Source organism: Sus scrofa, chromosome 14 (assembly GCF_054392235.1).
Source record: "Sus scrofa isolate SSC_HxYL_T2T_F1_AM1 chromosome 14, Sscrofa_HxYL_maternal_Yorkshire_Landrace_v2.0, whole genome shotgun sequence".
Lineage (NCBI taxonomy): Eukaryota > Metazoa > Chordata > Mammalia > Artiodactyla > Suidae > Sus > Sus scrofa.
The window spans coordinates 76,104,152-76,120,619 of NC_139396.1; the positions used below are offsets into that span (position 1 = coordinate 76,104,152).

The 16,468-nt window shown below is 38.9% G+C and overlaps 1 protein-coding gene across 19 annotated transcripts in view; it reads right to left on the reverse strand.

Moving 5' to 3' along the window:
• RYR2 (ryanodine receptor 2) overlaps window positions 1-16,468 on the reverse strand; it is a 745,790-nt gene that overhangs the window by 404,216 nt on the left and 325,106 nt on the right. For all 19 annotated transcript variants that reach the window (XR_014827812.1, XR_014827813.1, XR_014827814.1 and 16 more), the window contains 3 exons: window positions 15,697-15,809; window positions 6,732-6,831; window positions 5,972-6,068 (listed from right to left, as the gene is read on the reverse strand). Coding sequence is in view for 11 of the 19 variants with exons in the window: in XM_084996827.1 (XP_084852953.1) it covers window positions 5,972-6,068; window positions 6,732-6,831; window positions 15,697-15,809 (310 nt within the window). In the remaining 8 variants the exon portion in view is untranslated. The remainder of the gene's footprint in view (window positions 1-5,971; window positions 6,069-6,731; window positions 6,832-15,696; window positions 15,810-16,468) is intronic.

The following is a 16,468-nucleotide window of genomic DNA, read 5'->3' on the forward strand; positions in this document are numbered from 1 at the left end:
CTGTAACCTGTGCCGCCACTTGAGGCAATGCAGGATACTTAACCCACTGAGCGAGTCCGAGTATCAAACCCACATCCTCATGGATACTAGTCAGGTTCTTAACCCACTGAGCCACAAAAGGAACTCCAAATGGTCTTCAATTTTCATTGAGAAAATAACAGAGATTTTTCTCTTTTCTCCGTGTTTATTTTTAATCTATTTTCTATTTCATTTCACTCACTTGAAGGGCATCAAACACTGTAACTTTTTTTTTCATTTTTTAATGACATTCCATGGTTCCAATTTCCGTGAATATTTTAAATCCTTGATCTTCAAGTCTATTTTTTAAAACAGTGCATTCTAGCCCTGTTGATACTTGGTAGTGTAGCTCTAGACCAAGTCAGCCTCCTCACTGATGACAGGCTGAACCAAGGCCAAGGTGCTTCTTGGTAATCAGCAGGGAGGTTACGTTTAGGGAAGAGACTGAATTTTCCTCCAGAGAGAAAAGGCAAAGAAGAGAAAATAGCTCTCCTTCATGTACTTACTGTCCAGCAAAACTGTTTGGCAAATCTATCCTATCCCCAGAACCAGGCTAAAAGGATATACACAGGACATGCACAGGGAAGAGAAGGAAGAAAAATTCTCATATGATAACTGGGTCATTCTGGAGCACAACACAGCACTTTAGAAGCTTGCTCCAAGGCAGTGACTAAGGACATTAGGATCTTAGTCATCCAGTGGGGGACACAGACAGAAACCAGGCATCTCCTTCTGAGCCAGACGGAGAGACACTTAATTCATTAGATCAATCCTGACTCATGCCTTATCAATTATTTACAAGTAAAGCTCATTAAATCACAATAGTAAAGGGGGCGTGAAGGCAAAAATATTATCATGCCTACATAGAGCGTAGCTTTTGCCTACTGAGTCACATACTGGAAACGAAATGCAGCATTTCTTTCCAGGCATTGTCAGAAACAATAACTTAATAGTCCTGCACTTGAAAGTAACAAGACGGACCAAGTACATGCCACGAGTAATGCTTATGAGATGGAAACAGAACCTCTCTCTTCCACACTCAAGCCCCCCGCCCATACACATATAAACACACACACTCAGCCTGAACACTTTCCATGACCTCCTCTATTTTTCTCCATCACTTTTATCATTACCAAATGCATTTTATCTATGCATGCATGTATTTGTGTACATTCATAAACAAGCATATTTAAGTTTCTTTGGCCACACAGCCCCACTAGAATATAAACTTGAGAGATAAGATTTTGTATCTTTTTGGCTACTATTACAACCCTAGCACCCAGACCATGATAGTCATTCTACACATTTTTATTGAATAAGTAAAATTACCTATGAGTTATACAGTAAAACCTGTTTTAACATACAAACGATGCTTCTCCAAAAACATTCCCCTAATAATGGTTTCCAAATCAGAGATCCCAAATAATAATTCTGAATATCCTTCTGACTGATCCCTTTTAAAATTTATTTTATTTTTTATAGATTGATTGAACATTAAATAGGAGATAAAAGTTATTAATTTAAAAGTATGACATACTTAATTCAGATAATGCATAATTTAATTTTTTTTTTCTTTTTACAGACATACCTGCAGCAAATGGAAGTTCTCAGGCTGGGGGTCATTCAGAGCTCAGCTGAAGCCTATGCCACAGCCACAGCAACACTGAATCCTTAACCCACTGAGCAAGGCCAGGGATCGAACCCCATTCTCGAGGAGATTTCGTGGGGTTCTTAAGCCACTGAGCCATAATGGGAACTCACAGCACATATTTAACCCATCAGTAAGTATGTGTGCACACAAAGGAAATGCCTTTGTTGAAATTTTATTACATTCACATAAAAATGGACGGAAGTGATAAGATACAATCCAGAGACAATCTAGAACAGAAAACACCCCCCGTATCAAAAATTTCATGCTTGAAATAAACATTGGAAATCAAATTTCAAGCCTCCAGATGAAATCTTATTTTCAAAGCAATAATTAAAAAACTGCAGGAACTAGAACCTGTCTCTCCTTAATTTATTCTATCTCACTATTAGAAGATTTTGAGTTACAAGTAAGAAATTACAATTCTACAGTTAATGCTCAATGCATTTCTCCCTTTCACCTGACTTCTCACAACTTCTATAAATAATATTTTTACTACTTTTCTTTTTGTTTAGGCAAGTTGTATACCAGTAATTTTAGAGCTGTACATCTTTCTGGAAAAACCTCAAGAAATTTAAAATAAAACAGTAGTGATGCTTTATTTCACAAACATGTCAGAATTCAATCCATAAAAGCAACATGAGCAGAAAGGGTAAGGGAAAATACATATATTTTTTTTTAACTTTGGGAGGCCTCATTCTCCCATTCAATTCCATTTAATTGCATGGGACACTCTATGCTCTTCATTCTGGAAGTTTGATTAATCCTCCCATGAGAATGTACTGGAAACCACTGACATACAAATCTAACTGTGAAGAGGAAGTTAAAGATCACTCTATCGGTATCTAGAATTACAGTACCCATCACTGAACTGCATTTTCAATTGCTAAAATTACAGTTCTGTATATTCAAAGCTTGTCAATGGAGTGAGCAGATTGACAAATCCATTTGCTAAATCCAGCATTTCTGACCAAAATGGTCCTGAATTACTCACAAGTAACTGTTACTTCTGGCTGTCCCCTTAATCAATTCCCCTATTTCTCATAATAAACCTGATTATACTTGAACTATTTAACTTGGATAAGAGAATATAATTGAGTATGACCAAGTTATAATTAGAGCAAAGAGAGCTATGAGGTTAAGAGAAATTTTTTCCTATTTCCTTGAAATTTCTCCAGCTTTCAAATCACTGTGCAAAAGTCGTTATTTTCACTTCTTTTTTGTAAAAAATGAATCAAAAGCTATTTTTTAGGTTATCACTGCATGTTTCTCCCTCAGTACATATTCATATCCATTTTAAAAAATGCTGTCTCCTGGCTGTACTGTCCTTTGCCTTTCCCTCATTCTGCAATGCACTAACGTGACTTAGGGTCAGAACAGAGGGAGAACTTAGGGAGATCATCTAAGCCATGATATTAACACAACTTGAAAGAACAAAGTGCTCTGTAAATATAAAATTCAAGGAATTATTTTTGTCATTACATGCAAATAACTGCTCAACCTCACTGTGTAATCCAAACATAGATAACTTGTTAAAAGTAACATCTCTTAGGCCCCTGCTGTCTATTTCTGACTCACTTTTCTCCCTTATATCATGATCTGACCCCCATTTTAATCTAATTTCACCCATGTAAACACACTGTTTCAGGAGCACTAAGGAGGCATTCTCACTGACATTACCACCTAGAAAAGAAAGAGCTACGATATGTTGATCTGAATCATATTAAGATTAATTTGACATAGAAATTATCAATATAAAGTCAAGAATAATACTGGGGGCGAACAGCCTTAAATATGCTTGTAAAAGGAAAGCAGACCCAGCACAATACTTTTTTTTTTTTTTTTTAAATACCTACAGCATATCCCTTGCTAGGGATCTAATCAGAGCTGCAGGTGCAGGTCTAGCCAGCATCCTCAGAGACACTGTGCTGTGTTCTTAACCTCCTGAGCCACAAAGGTAACGCCTGGACCCAGAATGATATTAAAATGTCTTTAACATTTTCCCTAGTCTTCTCTGCAATAATAACCAACCATGTAAAGAATTAGCAGGAAATCTGCTCTATAAATGTTATGTTTAATAAAACACCGCTTTAACAGACAGATCCTCTAAAGCGCAGGAGAGGTGGGGAACTGCAGTGAGGACCTGGGATCTAACTGATGCTATTTTCACGTGAAAATGACAACATCCAACTACTAAAACAAAAACAATGCTCACCCATTCCTGGCTTCTAAAGCTTAGCAAGAATGAGAAGTCCTTATCCACTTTCAACTCAAAAGAGTAGAAGATTTTCTTTGACACAGTTTAGTCTCTCTTCCTCCAAAGTCTACCCTCTATCATATTTTCATCCTCATGCCCAGGACCCCTCAAATGTTTCCATATCTGTCTAAACAATAATGACAATAACAACAACAAAAATAATAACATGTGGATCTCTTAATATGCACCAAGATTTTACGTGCATTTTCTTACTGAATCTTCACAACCATCACATGAAGTAGCAGCGAATATTTAAACTGCTTACAGAGGAGAAAAATCACATTTAAAGCAATGAAGTCATCTGCACAAGTTATACACATTGTAAGTGCCAGAGATGAGGCCCCCCCCACATCTGCCTAGTTCTAGAGCCTCATTCCCGTAACTATAAGTCTCTACAGTGTCTGTAGCAAGGGTAGAAGGGGTCAAAGAATCAAGTGGCCAAGTATTTCATTTAACAAATCAGAGAACGAAGACCCAAAAGATTATGACAAGGCCTCTTCTGGTTCCTAAGTCTCCATGATTATATGACAGCATCTAACACATCTACACTCTAATTCTCCTGTGGGTTCCAGAACTAACTTCCCCGGCTCTCCACTTAACCCTATTCCAGCTCTCTTGTGACTTTTCTGCAACTGTCCATGTCCTAAATATCAGCCTTCTCTTGTCTATTTTTCACCTCTCCTTTCATCCTGCCCCTCTTCACTCTGCAATAACTGCACTTCCCAGAACACTCTGCCATCCCTCTGAGTCCTCTATTCATTCCTGTGTTTAGAATTAATTCCTTGGAGTTCCCGTTGTGGTTCAGTGGTTGACAAATCTGACTAGGAACAATGGGGTTGTGGGTTCGATCCCTGCCCTTGCTCAGTGGGTTAAGGATCCGGCATTGCTGTGAGCTGTGGTGTAGGTTGCAGACAGGGCTCAGATCCTGCATTGCTGTGGCTGTGGCATAGGCCGGCGGCTACAGCTCCAATTAGATCCCTAGCCTGGGAACCTCCATATGCCACAGGAGTGGCCCTAGAAAAGGCAAAAAGACTAAATAAATAAATAAATAAATAAATAAAAATAGAATTAATTCCTCAAATCAACTGCCTTTTGAATTCCCTCTCGTCTTTAATACAAACCCTATCAACACCGTCAACAACTTTCTAACTTACTAAAAGCAGCATTTTCAGTTTAGGGAATTTTTCCAGGCTCTTCCTTTCACGCTTCCCCAGAAACTAGGTCTGACTGGTGAAAAAGGTCTCAAAGTGACTAGTTATGAGAGTATGAAGTTTCCAAATGTTCTCTACATCTTTAAATTACAAAAGCAGATATTTGTTAATGAGTTGTCTAAGTGATATATTAACATATATCCACTAAAAGACTTAATGCCATGTAATAATTCATCAGATAATGCCTTGTCTCACAGTAATCTCTTCTTTATTACTATATCCATCTATCAATTCATGAGGCAAAATAGGACATTTGAATCACCCTAAATATTAGTATGGTTTTGTATTATTTGTGCACTTTTCTCTGTGCTCCAGACTACTGCCTTCTTGGCCCAATGCCAAATAATATTAACATGAGAGAGGTATTAAAATCATATAAAATATTAGGGAAAGTGGTCACGTTTATTATCTATTCCAGTAAATGGGAGATAACAGAAAAACATCCTAAACCTTTGGGCAATGTGAGAACTCTGATTTTAAAAATGAATTTGAGACTAAACATTTGAAATAGGACGAATTCAAATCCAGTGAACATTTAATGAAGTTTTAAGTGATTGCATATGTTCATTCCTCCTACTCAGTTTATTTTATTCAATGTTTCTCACCATGCTTTAATTACACAAAATTTTCTAGCAATGCCACTGATAGGTAATCAAAATATAATATGAGAAAACACTTCAGAGGAGGCCCACAAATGGATCATTTCAATGAACAGATGAATGTTAGTGCCCCCTTTCCATGATGCTAATGGCCTGAGCAGACTTAGCCTTAATTTGAAAAAAATTTATCTCAATGTAAGAAAATGCAAGGCTCAAGGCACTGAGCTCAGATACTGACCTCCGCTGCTCTTCGCCATGTTCTCCGGAAGGGACAGTGAGGCATTCGTCCATGTGTCCATGAAGCAACCTGAGCACGTCACCACCAATCAGATACCCTAGAAGGATTGGAATGCAGCCACATTTAAATTGGCAAGGTCAGATATTGACAGCTGAACAGATCATCTGGTCCAATCTTTTCTCAGACACCTGGCCAACCTTGCAGGGATGGATGCTGCCACCTGCTGGCCACATCTGAGCCCCGGGTTCACAGTCCCACAGGGAATGATATTCTCATACATGACCTCATCCTCATAAACCCTCCACAAAACATGCAAGTCTGGATAGGCTCAGACTTGAATGCATTTAAGTGAGAATAATCAGAACAAACACAGATATTTCCTGGGAAGACCCTGATGCACAAGCACTGTTGTAATCCAGCTGCAATTCACAGACCATGGAATACAAGAAATCTTGACATCACCCTCACTAAGCAATATCCTGAGGCCAAAACATTGGAGAAAATAACCCCTACAAAGCTAGGATGTAAAATACACACAAATAAGCTAAAGCTGACAGTAGTGTAAAAATAAGAAAAGATAAATCTTAATACAAATTTTGCTTTTAAATAGCAATCCAAGTGAGATGCCAAAATGTCACATTTTAGCATTACAGTATATTTTGACACAAAAAGGCCTAATTTGCTCATTATCACAGTTCCAAAGATGACTATCAACTCTGCATCGAGGACCAGTCTCCTAACGGAAGTGAGTTTTATTTACCTTGGGCTGCTTCACTTCCTGAGCTGATGGGGGCCACGCTCCAGAGGGTCTGCTGGAAAGCGGCATCCACGTGCAAGCTGACATTGCCATAAGACAAGTGCTGTATTAGAGGCAAAAGGAGGCATCAATACAGGCTCTGGCTAAGTGTTAATACGAAAGTGCTTCTGCAACTCCTGCTCAACACCACAGATTTGAAAATATCACAGAGAACATTTTAATTCAATCCTATCCCTCAAAAATGAAAAGACTGTAGAGGAAAAATCAGAGTTTATGTTTGACTTTAGGTACTTGTCAGCCTCATTCTAAGAGTTACTACTTAAGCCACCAATTGAAAACCATCCTAATGAATATACTAAACCAAATTCATTTGTGAAAACAGACTATTTTGTGGTGAAGGCTTATGGATGGACAAAACTGTGCAGAGTGGGCACGTACTATTAAAATTATAATTAAGTTTTCCATATATAACACTGTAATAGTGTGCTGACAATGAAGTAGGTAAAATCTACTGGACCAATGTCTTAGTTTTATGGGGTTCTTCAGGAATGTTTATCTATAATTTGTCATTAGATGGCATTATTTTCTAATAGATATCAAAAATCAGGACAATAAGTGTCCTTCAAAATTCAGATATTACAAATTCCAGATGTTCCTTTTTAAAACCCAATGTATTAAAAGAATATCATATGTCACATCTCTGAGAGCCATAATACATGGGTTCTGAAATGATAAGGAAAACAAAAGTAGGAGCACAGCCAAACGCCATGCTTATTTCACTATTACCTGGCTGCCACTATAATTTCAAAAATGCATGGAACAACCACCTATTTTCTTCGTGTCATCTCAGTAAACATCACCAACACTCCTATAATGTTTCTGCAATACTTTCCAATGCTGATGACAGCCTAAGCTTTTTAAGATTTTAATTGCACAAGAACTTTTCCAGAAATCTGACCATCTTGGTTAGATGAAGCACATGAAAAGTCACACTAGTGACTAGACACTACTCCTAGCTGTCATACTAGTCTACACAGCAGGCCTTTCAACACCCAAAGGTCTATTTTGTCTAAATAGTCTAATCTCAAGTCACTAGCAAACATAGATATTTCATTTTCTTTCTCTTAAAAACAAAGCCAAAGGAATGTGTGACATTTAAATATCTGTAGTTATCAGTACTTTTTCAATCAATGAGATTAAAATTTTATCAGTGGATACATCAGATTCATCAATAACCTGCTCTTACCCCTCTCAACATCTCAGTCAGCTGTCTGCCTCTTGACAACCTCCTCTTCATGCAAAATCCCAGCCAGGATGCCTTTGTTGAATTCAGTTCTTTCCCAATATGTTAAAATTCTTTAAGTATTTACAAATGAATCATAAGCCATCTGCTTCCATAAACAAGAAAAATATATTGTCCTTCATAGTCCTCATCACACAATGTGCTCGCTGTGTGTGTTTTTCTGTCTCCCTGTTGTAAGCTTTCTAACACAGGCTCACGACTGTATCCCTACCATCTAGCAAAGAAGCATGTGCAGAAGCCAACCAAAGCTTTAAAATTTAAGTAGCACAAATTTAAAAAAAAATTTTAAGTTATTCCATTAATGTTCCCATTTTAGTGATCTAACCCAAAATAACAACATATACAAAAGCCATAAAACCATGTGGATTTTACCAAGCCATCAGAAGATGATGCAAAATACCCATATGTTTTACTTTTGAATTCAAGTGAAGGCTCATGCCATATTATGGTAAATACATAATATGATTTGTTCATTCAGCCTGGCTTATTGAATATATATAAAACATCATACTAAACATGAATGGAACACCTTCCCCACCCCAAGGGTGCTCATGCTCTAGAAAGGAAGGTAAAATATATCTACAAAATGCTGCGAGTCAGCACTTTGAAACTGTTAGCTAAACTGTAATCAAAGTGCTACAGGAATTAAGAGAACACTTCGACCAGCCTAACTGAACAGAGTTCATTGTCCTGGGCCTTGAGGACAGGAGGTATTTCCACTGGAGAAATGGGATTCCTTATGGGATAAGATATTTAAGGAATATAGATAGGATCATTCAAACTGCGCCTCACATTTCTCTACTTTAGACACTCTCTCCCCAAAAGTCTGTGCGCACACTGGATTTAGGTTCATATATTAATAATGTCAACTTGCTGAGTGTAAATGTTTAGAACATACCAAAACTTTTTTTTTTTTTTGCCTTTTTGTCTTTTCTAGGGCTGTACCTGCGGCATATGGAGGTTCCTAGGCTAGGGGCCTCATTGGAGCTACAGCTGCCAGCCTACGCCACAGCCACAGCAACGCTGGACCCGAGCCACATCTGCAGCCTACACCACAGCTCACGGCAACGCCGGATCCTTAACCCACTGAGCAAGGCCAGGGATCGAACCCGCAACCTCATGGTTCCTAGTCAGATTCGTTAACCACAGGAACTCCTAAAAATGTACCAAAACTTTTATCAACTAGTTTGTATATTTTCATTTTTAATATACCAGAAACCTGACAACTGGAAGTGGCCTGGGCCACCTTGACCCTCCAAGAGGCTCTAAGAAGGGGAATGGTACCCAAGGAGGCAGTGATGGAACATAAAGCACAGCAGAGAGTTTCATCTGTGGGGCTTACTGCATATACTCAGAAAGAGTGAGAGAGGGCCCGGCAGATGAGGCAGGTGCCAGACCAAGGACCTCATACTTTAGAAAATAAGGAAAAACTGTGATGAAAAATAAGGGGGGGGGGTTAAAATGCCATTTTCAAATCCTATCTAGGTTTCAAGGTAAACAATAAATAGGATACCCATAAAAATAGGAAAATTTCACTCTATTGGAGCAAGTTTTAAAAAAAATGTCCTTAAGATCTTATCACACCATTTAAAGTTATCTAAATAATGTCCACTCGGAGTTCCCGTAATGGCTCAGTGATTAACGAACCCGACTAGGAACCATGAGGTTGCGGGTTAGATCCCTGGCCTTGCTCAGTGGGTTAACGATCCGGCGTTGCAGTGAGCTGTGGTGTAGGTCGCAGACGTGGCTCGGATCCCGCGTTGCTATGGCTCTGGCGTAGGCTGGTGGCTACAGCTCTGATTAGACCCCTAGCCTGGGAACCTCCATGTGCCATGGGAGGGCCCTAGAAAAGGCAAAAAGACAAGAAAAAAAATAATAATAATATCCACTCTTCTCAAGAAAATATTCTCTAGGCCTAACTATTTTGGATCCTTCTATTTAATTGTCCCACTTAAACAACAAAGGGGAATCTAAGAACCACACTGAGTGAGGCCTGTGATATTAAATATTCAGACTGCAGTAAAGGTTTCAGTGACTGACAGGAAGATAAGTTATACTTAGGCAAAACCCTGTGTTGTCAGAGATGGAAAGCAAATTTGGCCTTAGGCTGAAATATGCCACCTCTCTGGAATTTACACAATAATACAGTGGCCTTGACCCACCAGGAGCTGTGCAGAAGGCTTTGAGGAGTGATCTGCTGCCTCCTGTCACCTTGATTCTTATGTTAGTGATTCTCAAGTTCTCATGGACACACTCCTCATCTGAGAATTTTGTTCAAAAAAAGGCAAATTTGAATTCAGAAGGTCAGAGGGGAGTGAACCAAGGCCACTGCTCCAAGAAGCATGTGTTGAGTATCAAGTCTTCATATGACAGAAGCACAAAAATCTCAGGAAGAGAGAAGATATTACAAATCACCTCCCAGGAGATCTCAACCTGGATTCCACATCCATGCTTTTAGTTTCCCTTGTATGCCCAATGTATACATTTTATACATTTTGAAGTATTATGATGACAAGGAGTCAGTAAACTTTGTCAGACTGCCAAAAAAGGTCCCGGGCACAAAGGCTTTTCAGAATATCCGAATTCAACCCTTATCTTGATGCATTCATTCACTCATTTATTTCTCTCTGATCAAGTGTCAGGCATTGGGCCCTGGTGATGACTCACTCTGGAAAAATGATCATCCAGTGACAGGGAATACAAGTAAACAAGATATATCGCCCCTCATGCTTCTTTTTTTTTATTCTGAGAAAAAAATGAGAGACAGAGAAGAGATGTGTTTTCCAAATGTAACTATCTCTGATTCTAGCACCTGAGCCTCAGAGAGGAAAAAAAAGGCTCAAGTAAATAAATCAAAAATAAATTGGCTGATGCGATAAACAGCTTGGAAATATTTATGATCGTCGTCTTTGTAGCTATCGATATTTTTTATGCAACTTGAGGCAATTGAAAATTTATAATGCAATCAAAACATTTCTTATCAGAAATTCAGAGGTGGGTACAAGAGAAGTAAAGTTTTAGAAGCCCCAGAAGAGCGCTTTCCTTTAAGCATTTTTTATCCCTTTCTAGATTGTTGGGTTCTACTTTTTCTAATTTAATTTTATTTATTTATTTATCCATCATGTTCTACCCCAAGAGATTGGACATAGACTAATTTACTTTTAGACAGTTCCTTGGTAATATTTTCATAGATTAAATAAAAAAATTGTCAGGGAGCTCCCGTTGTGGCACAGTAGAAATGAATCCAACGAGGAACCATGAGGTTGTGGGTTCGATCCCTGGCCTCACTCAGTGGATTAAGTATCCGGCGTTGCTGTGAGCTGTGGCGTAGGCCGGCAGCTGAAACTCCAATTAGACCCCTAGCCTGAGAACCACCATATGCCACAAGTACAGCCCTAAATCACACACGCACACACAAACACACACACACAAAGGCTGCTTCTATAGATGACTTAATCAATAAAATTATTAAAAAATAAGTAAGTGAGAGCAATCCAGGCCATGGGTTGAACATTCCTGTGCACAGGGTGATTTTTAATATCTTTCTAACACAAGTTAAAGTAGCTCCGCATGCTTTATTTTGTTTAGTTTGAAATCGATTCACAGTGGTACCCATTTTATCATGTTTCTTCTATTTTAAATTGTGTATTTCTCATATTTAAGCTGCTTTGCTAAATCCTTCTTTAAAAGAAAAAAAAAAATAAGTCCTTGCAATGGGGCAAAGGAATTTTTTTTTTCCTCTTGGATATTCCTGGAAAGAAGATTAAGATATCATTTCATATTAGAATATGAAACAGCAAGATGAGAAATGACATTATATTGGCTGAGTGGTTTACAACCTTTTCTGGATATAAGACCCTTTGTTCCTGGGAAACTGAGTGCAGGGGTTCAATAAGGAAAGCAGAGCAGGGGCAGAGCAGCCTGGGTGAAAACTGGGGCCCCTGGTGCTCCATGTAGTGCCCTCTTTAAGCCACAAGATACCACCACAGAGGAAAGAGTGAAAATCAGTCCTTGAATCAGTTTTAATCAGTTTAGCACCCCTATCTTGTAAGCTTGATTACAGCAGCAAATGCTCAATTAGATAGTTTAACCTTAGTTTAACCATCCCTGTTGGTGAAGGAAAATTAGATCAAAGGCCAACAGACACTAATGACTGAAAAGTTACAAAATCAATGACTGGAAATGTTTATTTTTAGTGGTTAGTTTTAACTGAAGTGTTTTCAGCCAAATTTCTTAACTTATTTATGTTTAACCACATCACGTCTTCTCAGAATTTGAATCTTGCTTTCACATGATGGAACTTTATAAATTTAAATCAGCTATAATCATCTTTTGTTTACCTCCTTCCCCAATTTTTCTTCTTCTGGTTTTATGTCTACAGTTCCCTTAACCGTTTTTAATAGGTACAATCTCCAGGGTAAATAATGGCAGCAATTTGCTACTCATTTTTTTATATGTGCCATTGATAGAGCTAAGACTTTTGTTTGGATTGAACATTCAGTCCTCTCAACATCACTGTGAACTGGGCTCAATCACCCCCATCCTGCAGATGAAGAAACGGAGGGTTTGAAGAGGTTAGGTGATGGGCCCAGGTTCATGCTTAGCAGGGTCTAGACTAATAAACAAATATATATATAAAACCCATTTTCAGTTACTCAGGTTCGGTACATGGATTATTCCAGTGGCTACTGTTTATTCAAACATCTTTTACTGCCTCACTTTTTGCCCTTTCATTTCCTTCAGATCCTTCTCAGCAAGCACCATGTAGGTCCCTGAATCCATGACCATAATAGTCTATTTTCTCACCATGAATCAACCACAGTGGGAATGTGAGGTAATAATGAACTATCTCTGCACCCATAGAAACATCCTTCACCATCTCTAACCTAAATTCTAACACTTAGTTATTACCTTATGTTATTCTCATACAGTTCCATGTGCTCGTTTTGTTTCTTTGAGGATGGAATCCATGTGTAATATATCCTTGGTCTTCCCTGTGGTTTCTACCATATGCAAGGTCCATAACTTGCAAAGGCTATTAAAGTCACTGACTTTGTTAGCAAAGGAAAGAGAAATTTTAACAGTCTGGTTGGTCAACTATCTGGAGCTCTATAAAATGTTGTCAGGTGTTCCCTGGTGGATCAGTGGATTAAGGATCCAGCACTGTCACTTTTGTGGCTTGGGTTCGATCCATGGCCCTGGAACTTCTGCATGGTGTGGGTGTGGCCAAAAGAAAAAAAAAAGGGGGGGGTAACAAAAAGGAACTTAAGGGAATTCCCATTGTGGCTCAGCAGTAACAAACCCAACTAGTATCCATAAGGACGGGGGTTCGATCCCTGATCCTGCTCAGTGGGTTAAGGATCTGGTATTGCTGTGTGCTGTGGTGTAGGTTGCAGATGTGGCTCAGATCCTGTGTTGCTGTGGCTGTGGTATAGGCTGGCAGCTGCATCTCAGATTCGACCCCTAGCCTGGAACTTCCATATACCATATGCCACATGGGTGGCCCTAAAAAAAAAAAAAAAAAAAAAAAAAAAAAAAAAAAAGAGAGAGAGAGAGAGAAAAGAAAAGAAAAAAGAAAGAAAGAAAAGGAACTTAAATACATTGGCTAAAATGTAGCTTGAAGGTTATCTGAGTGTAAACACTCATGATGTTTGTTTATTTCCCAGTGTAACCAAAAGTGAACCTGATGTATTACAATTACTGCCATTGTCTGCAGAGTGCTCTTTAATTCAAAGCATATTCAGACTAACCACCTCACTGCTTCATCACAATAACCTTGGTGCTAGGTATAATCATCACCATATTGCAAGTGCAGAAGCCAGAATTCAAAGAATTAAGTGACATTCTAAGGAATGTAGTGGTAAAACTGATGTGAGACGCCCTGGCCTCTGTGAGATTCTGAATTTTCTACTCTTTCAGAGCATAATGATGCCATCCTGTCCAGTAACCTCTGCTGTGTAGTGGAAAGAACAAGTTGTACAATAAAAACTGGCATAGTTATGCAAAAATCAAAATGAGATATGTGTGGAATTTATATACTGAGAAGCACGCATGCATTAGTTTTACCACCACTATTCGTTTCCAAGTAAAACCACAGCTCAAAATCGATGTCTCCTTCACACACAGTAAGGGCTTAATTAATGCTCATCTGAGAAACTGACATACTTCCATTGTTCTAGGAATGTGCATGGTGCCTGTTTCCACAGACACTGGTTAAGAGACAAAAGAATTGCTCCAGGCCTCCCTCTAGCTCTGCAACATGAGATGCTCTGTTTAACAGAATAGTTCCTGTCAGTTACATGAGCCACTGTTTCACCATCTCCCTGCCTTCATCTTCCCCTCTGCCCTCAGAGCAAGTAACACAGCACCCTCTTCCTAGAAATGTTTCAGAATTGGAAGGAAATGTATTGGTAAGCAAAAACTGACTTGAAGCACCTCCAGACTTGAAGCGCCTCCAGACCTATCCTATTTCCACGTTCATAGAGCAAAGGGGTACTAACTACTTACTTCATCAATGACATACAAGTAATTTTATATATTTTGCTTTTTTAGGACCACACCCACAGCAAACGGAAGTTCCCAGGCTAGGGGTCAAATCAGAGCTGCAGCTGTTGGCCTACGCCACAGCCACAGCAATGTGGGATCGAAGCTGCATCTACAACCTACACCACAGATCACGGCAATGCCAGATCCTTAACCCACTGAGCATGGCCGGGGATGGAACCCGCATTTTCAAGGATACTAGTTGGGTCTGTTACCACTGAGCTATGATTGGAACTCCACAAATAATATTTTGATTTAAAGCAGTGGAAATACACTTTATATAGATGAGCGGGATCTTAACTGCAAGGATGCTCTATTTCTGATTTTTGTTTCAATCATCGTCCACAATGATGTCTGGGATTTTTAAAAATGTGGACATTCATGGAAAGTTTGCAATACCCCATTTTATATTTGTTTAATTACTTCCTCAACCTTAAAATAAAATGAATATTTTGCACTGGCCTCCTTCGCACTTTGATTAATTTCGACCTTCTGCGAACTTCTGCAAATGATTATTCATAAGCAAAAATACAATTTACTAAATAAGTTAGGTAGATATTGGCCTCACTGCAAACATTAAAAATGCTTTCAATGATTAAACATAAATTTCTTTCTTCAATTTCCCATTTCCAATCCCTTCCCTTTGAAACAACGCAATGTCAGTGACAGAATTAAACTTTTTATTTTATTTCTCCTTTCTTAGCATGGCAAGTGTTTCTCTTAGAACAATTTTCTTTCATAAATCTCAAAACAGGTCATCACAGCCTCATTAACACAGTCTTCACAGTGGATGCAAAATAAAGTCCATGGAATTTCGCATTGCCAATTAGACCACATTTTACATGCTGCTAATAAAATCATCCAAGGACAGGCCCTAACAATGTCATGAACGCACATGTCAAGGGCAAGAGGCAAGCCTGTCTAAATAACCCTGGTCAGCCGCATTGCCACTCACGGCATATTATTCTTCTACTTAGGGAGTCAGAACTCATCAAATAGAGGTACAGGCTTGTTTCTCAGCAATTTTCCTAGATAATTTGCAATCTCAGCTCTAAAGAGCTTATTTTATTGACCTGTCACTTACCATATCACTAAGTACATGATCCTGCTTTCCACACTTACCAGGTACCTTTCAGAAGACACACTAACTAAGATGAGGTCATCGCCAACTCGCACTTTTTCTCCTTCTGAGCGTTGCTTGGAGGCAGGATGTATGGTCCACCAACAAGCCTCGCCTGCTCGGTGATTGAAACGTGAAACACAAAGAAATGCCTCTTAGTCTAAAAATCCATGTTCTTTGCCAGTGACTCCAACATAAAAGAGAGAAATGAAATCAGTCTTCACCATCAGTCTCCTTCAAAGGAAACTGCCCTATTCACGCAACTTTCAGAAACTGGAAGTGGAATGCAAATTCATCTCTTAGATCACAAAAATCGAAAGAATCAGAGCAAATTAGTTTCTGATAAGACATACTGAAATGCAAAGATTCTTCTCAAGAAACTAGTTTGACACATGGGTAAGTTTGGTGTCTTCCCCCGCCTCCTAAGAACTGCTTTAAAAAGATATTTATTTACGATCACATAAGGATACATTCACCAGCCACACTGCTCTCTGTTCCTTACGCAACCATATGTGGTTATACTGTTACATCACTCTCTCTAAGAACACCCAGTTTTCGGCCACTTAATTTTCAAAAGGACTCAGGGGTTTTGTTTTTTGTTTTTTGTTTTTTGTTTTTTTGGTTTGTTTGCTTGTTTGTTTGGTCTTTTTAACTTTTTAGGGCTGTACCCATGGCATATGGAGGCTCCCAGGCTAGGGGTCCAATTGGAGCTGTAGCCACCAGGCTACACCACAGCCACGGCAACACGGGATCCAAGGCGGGATCCAATGTCAA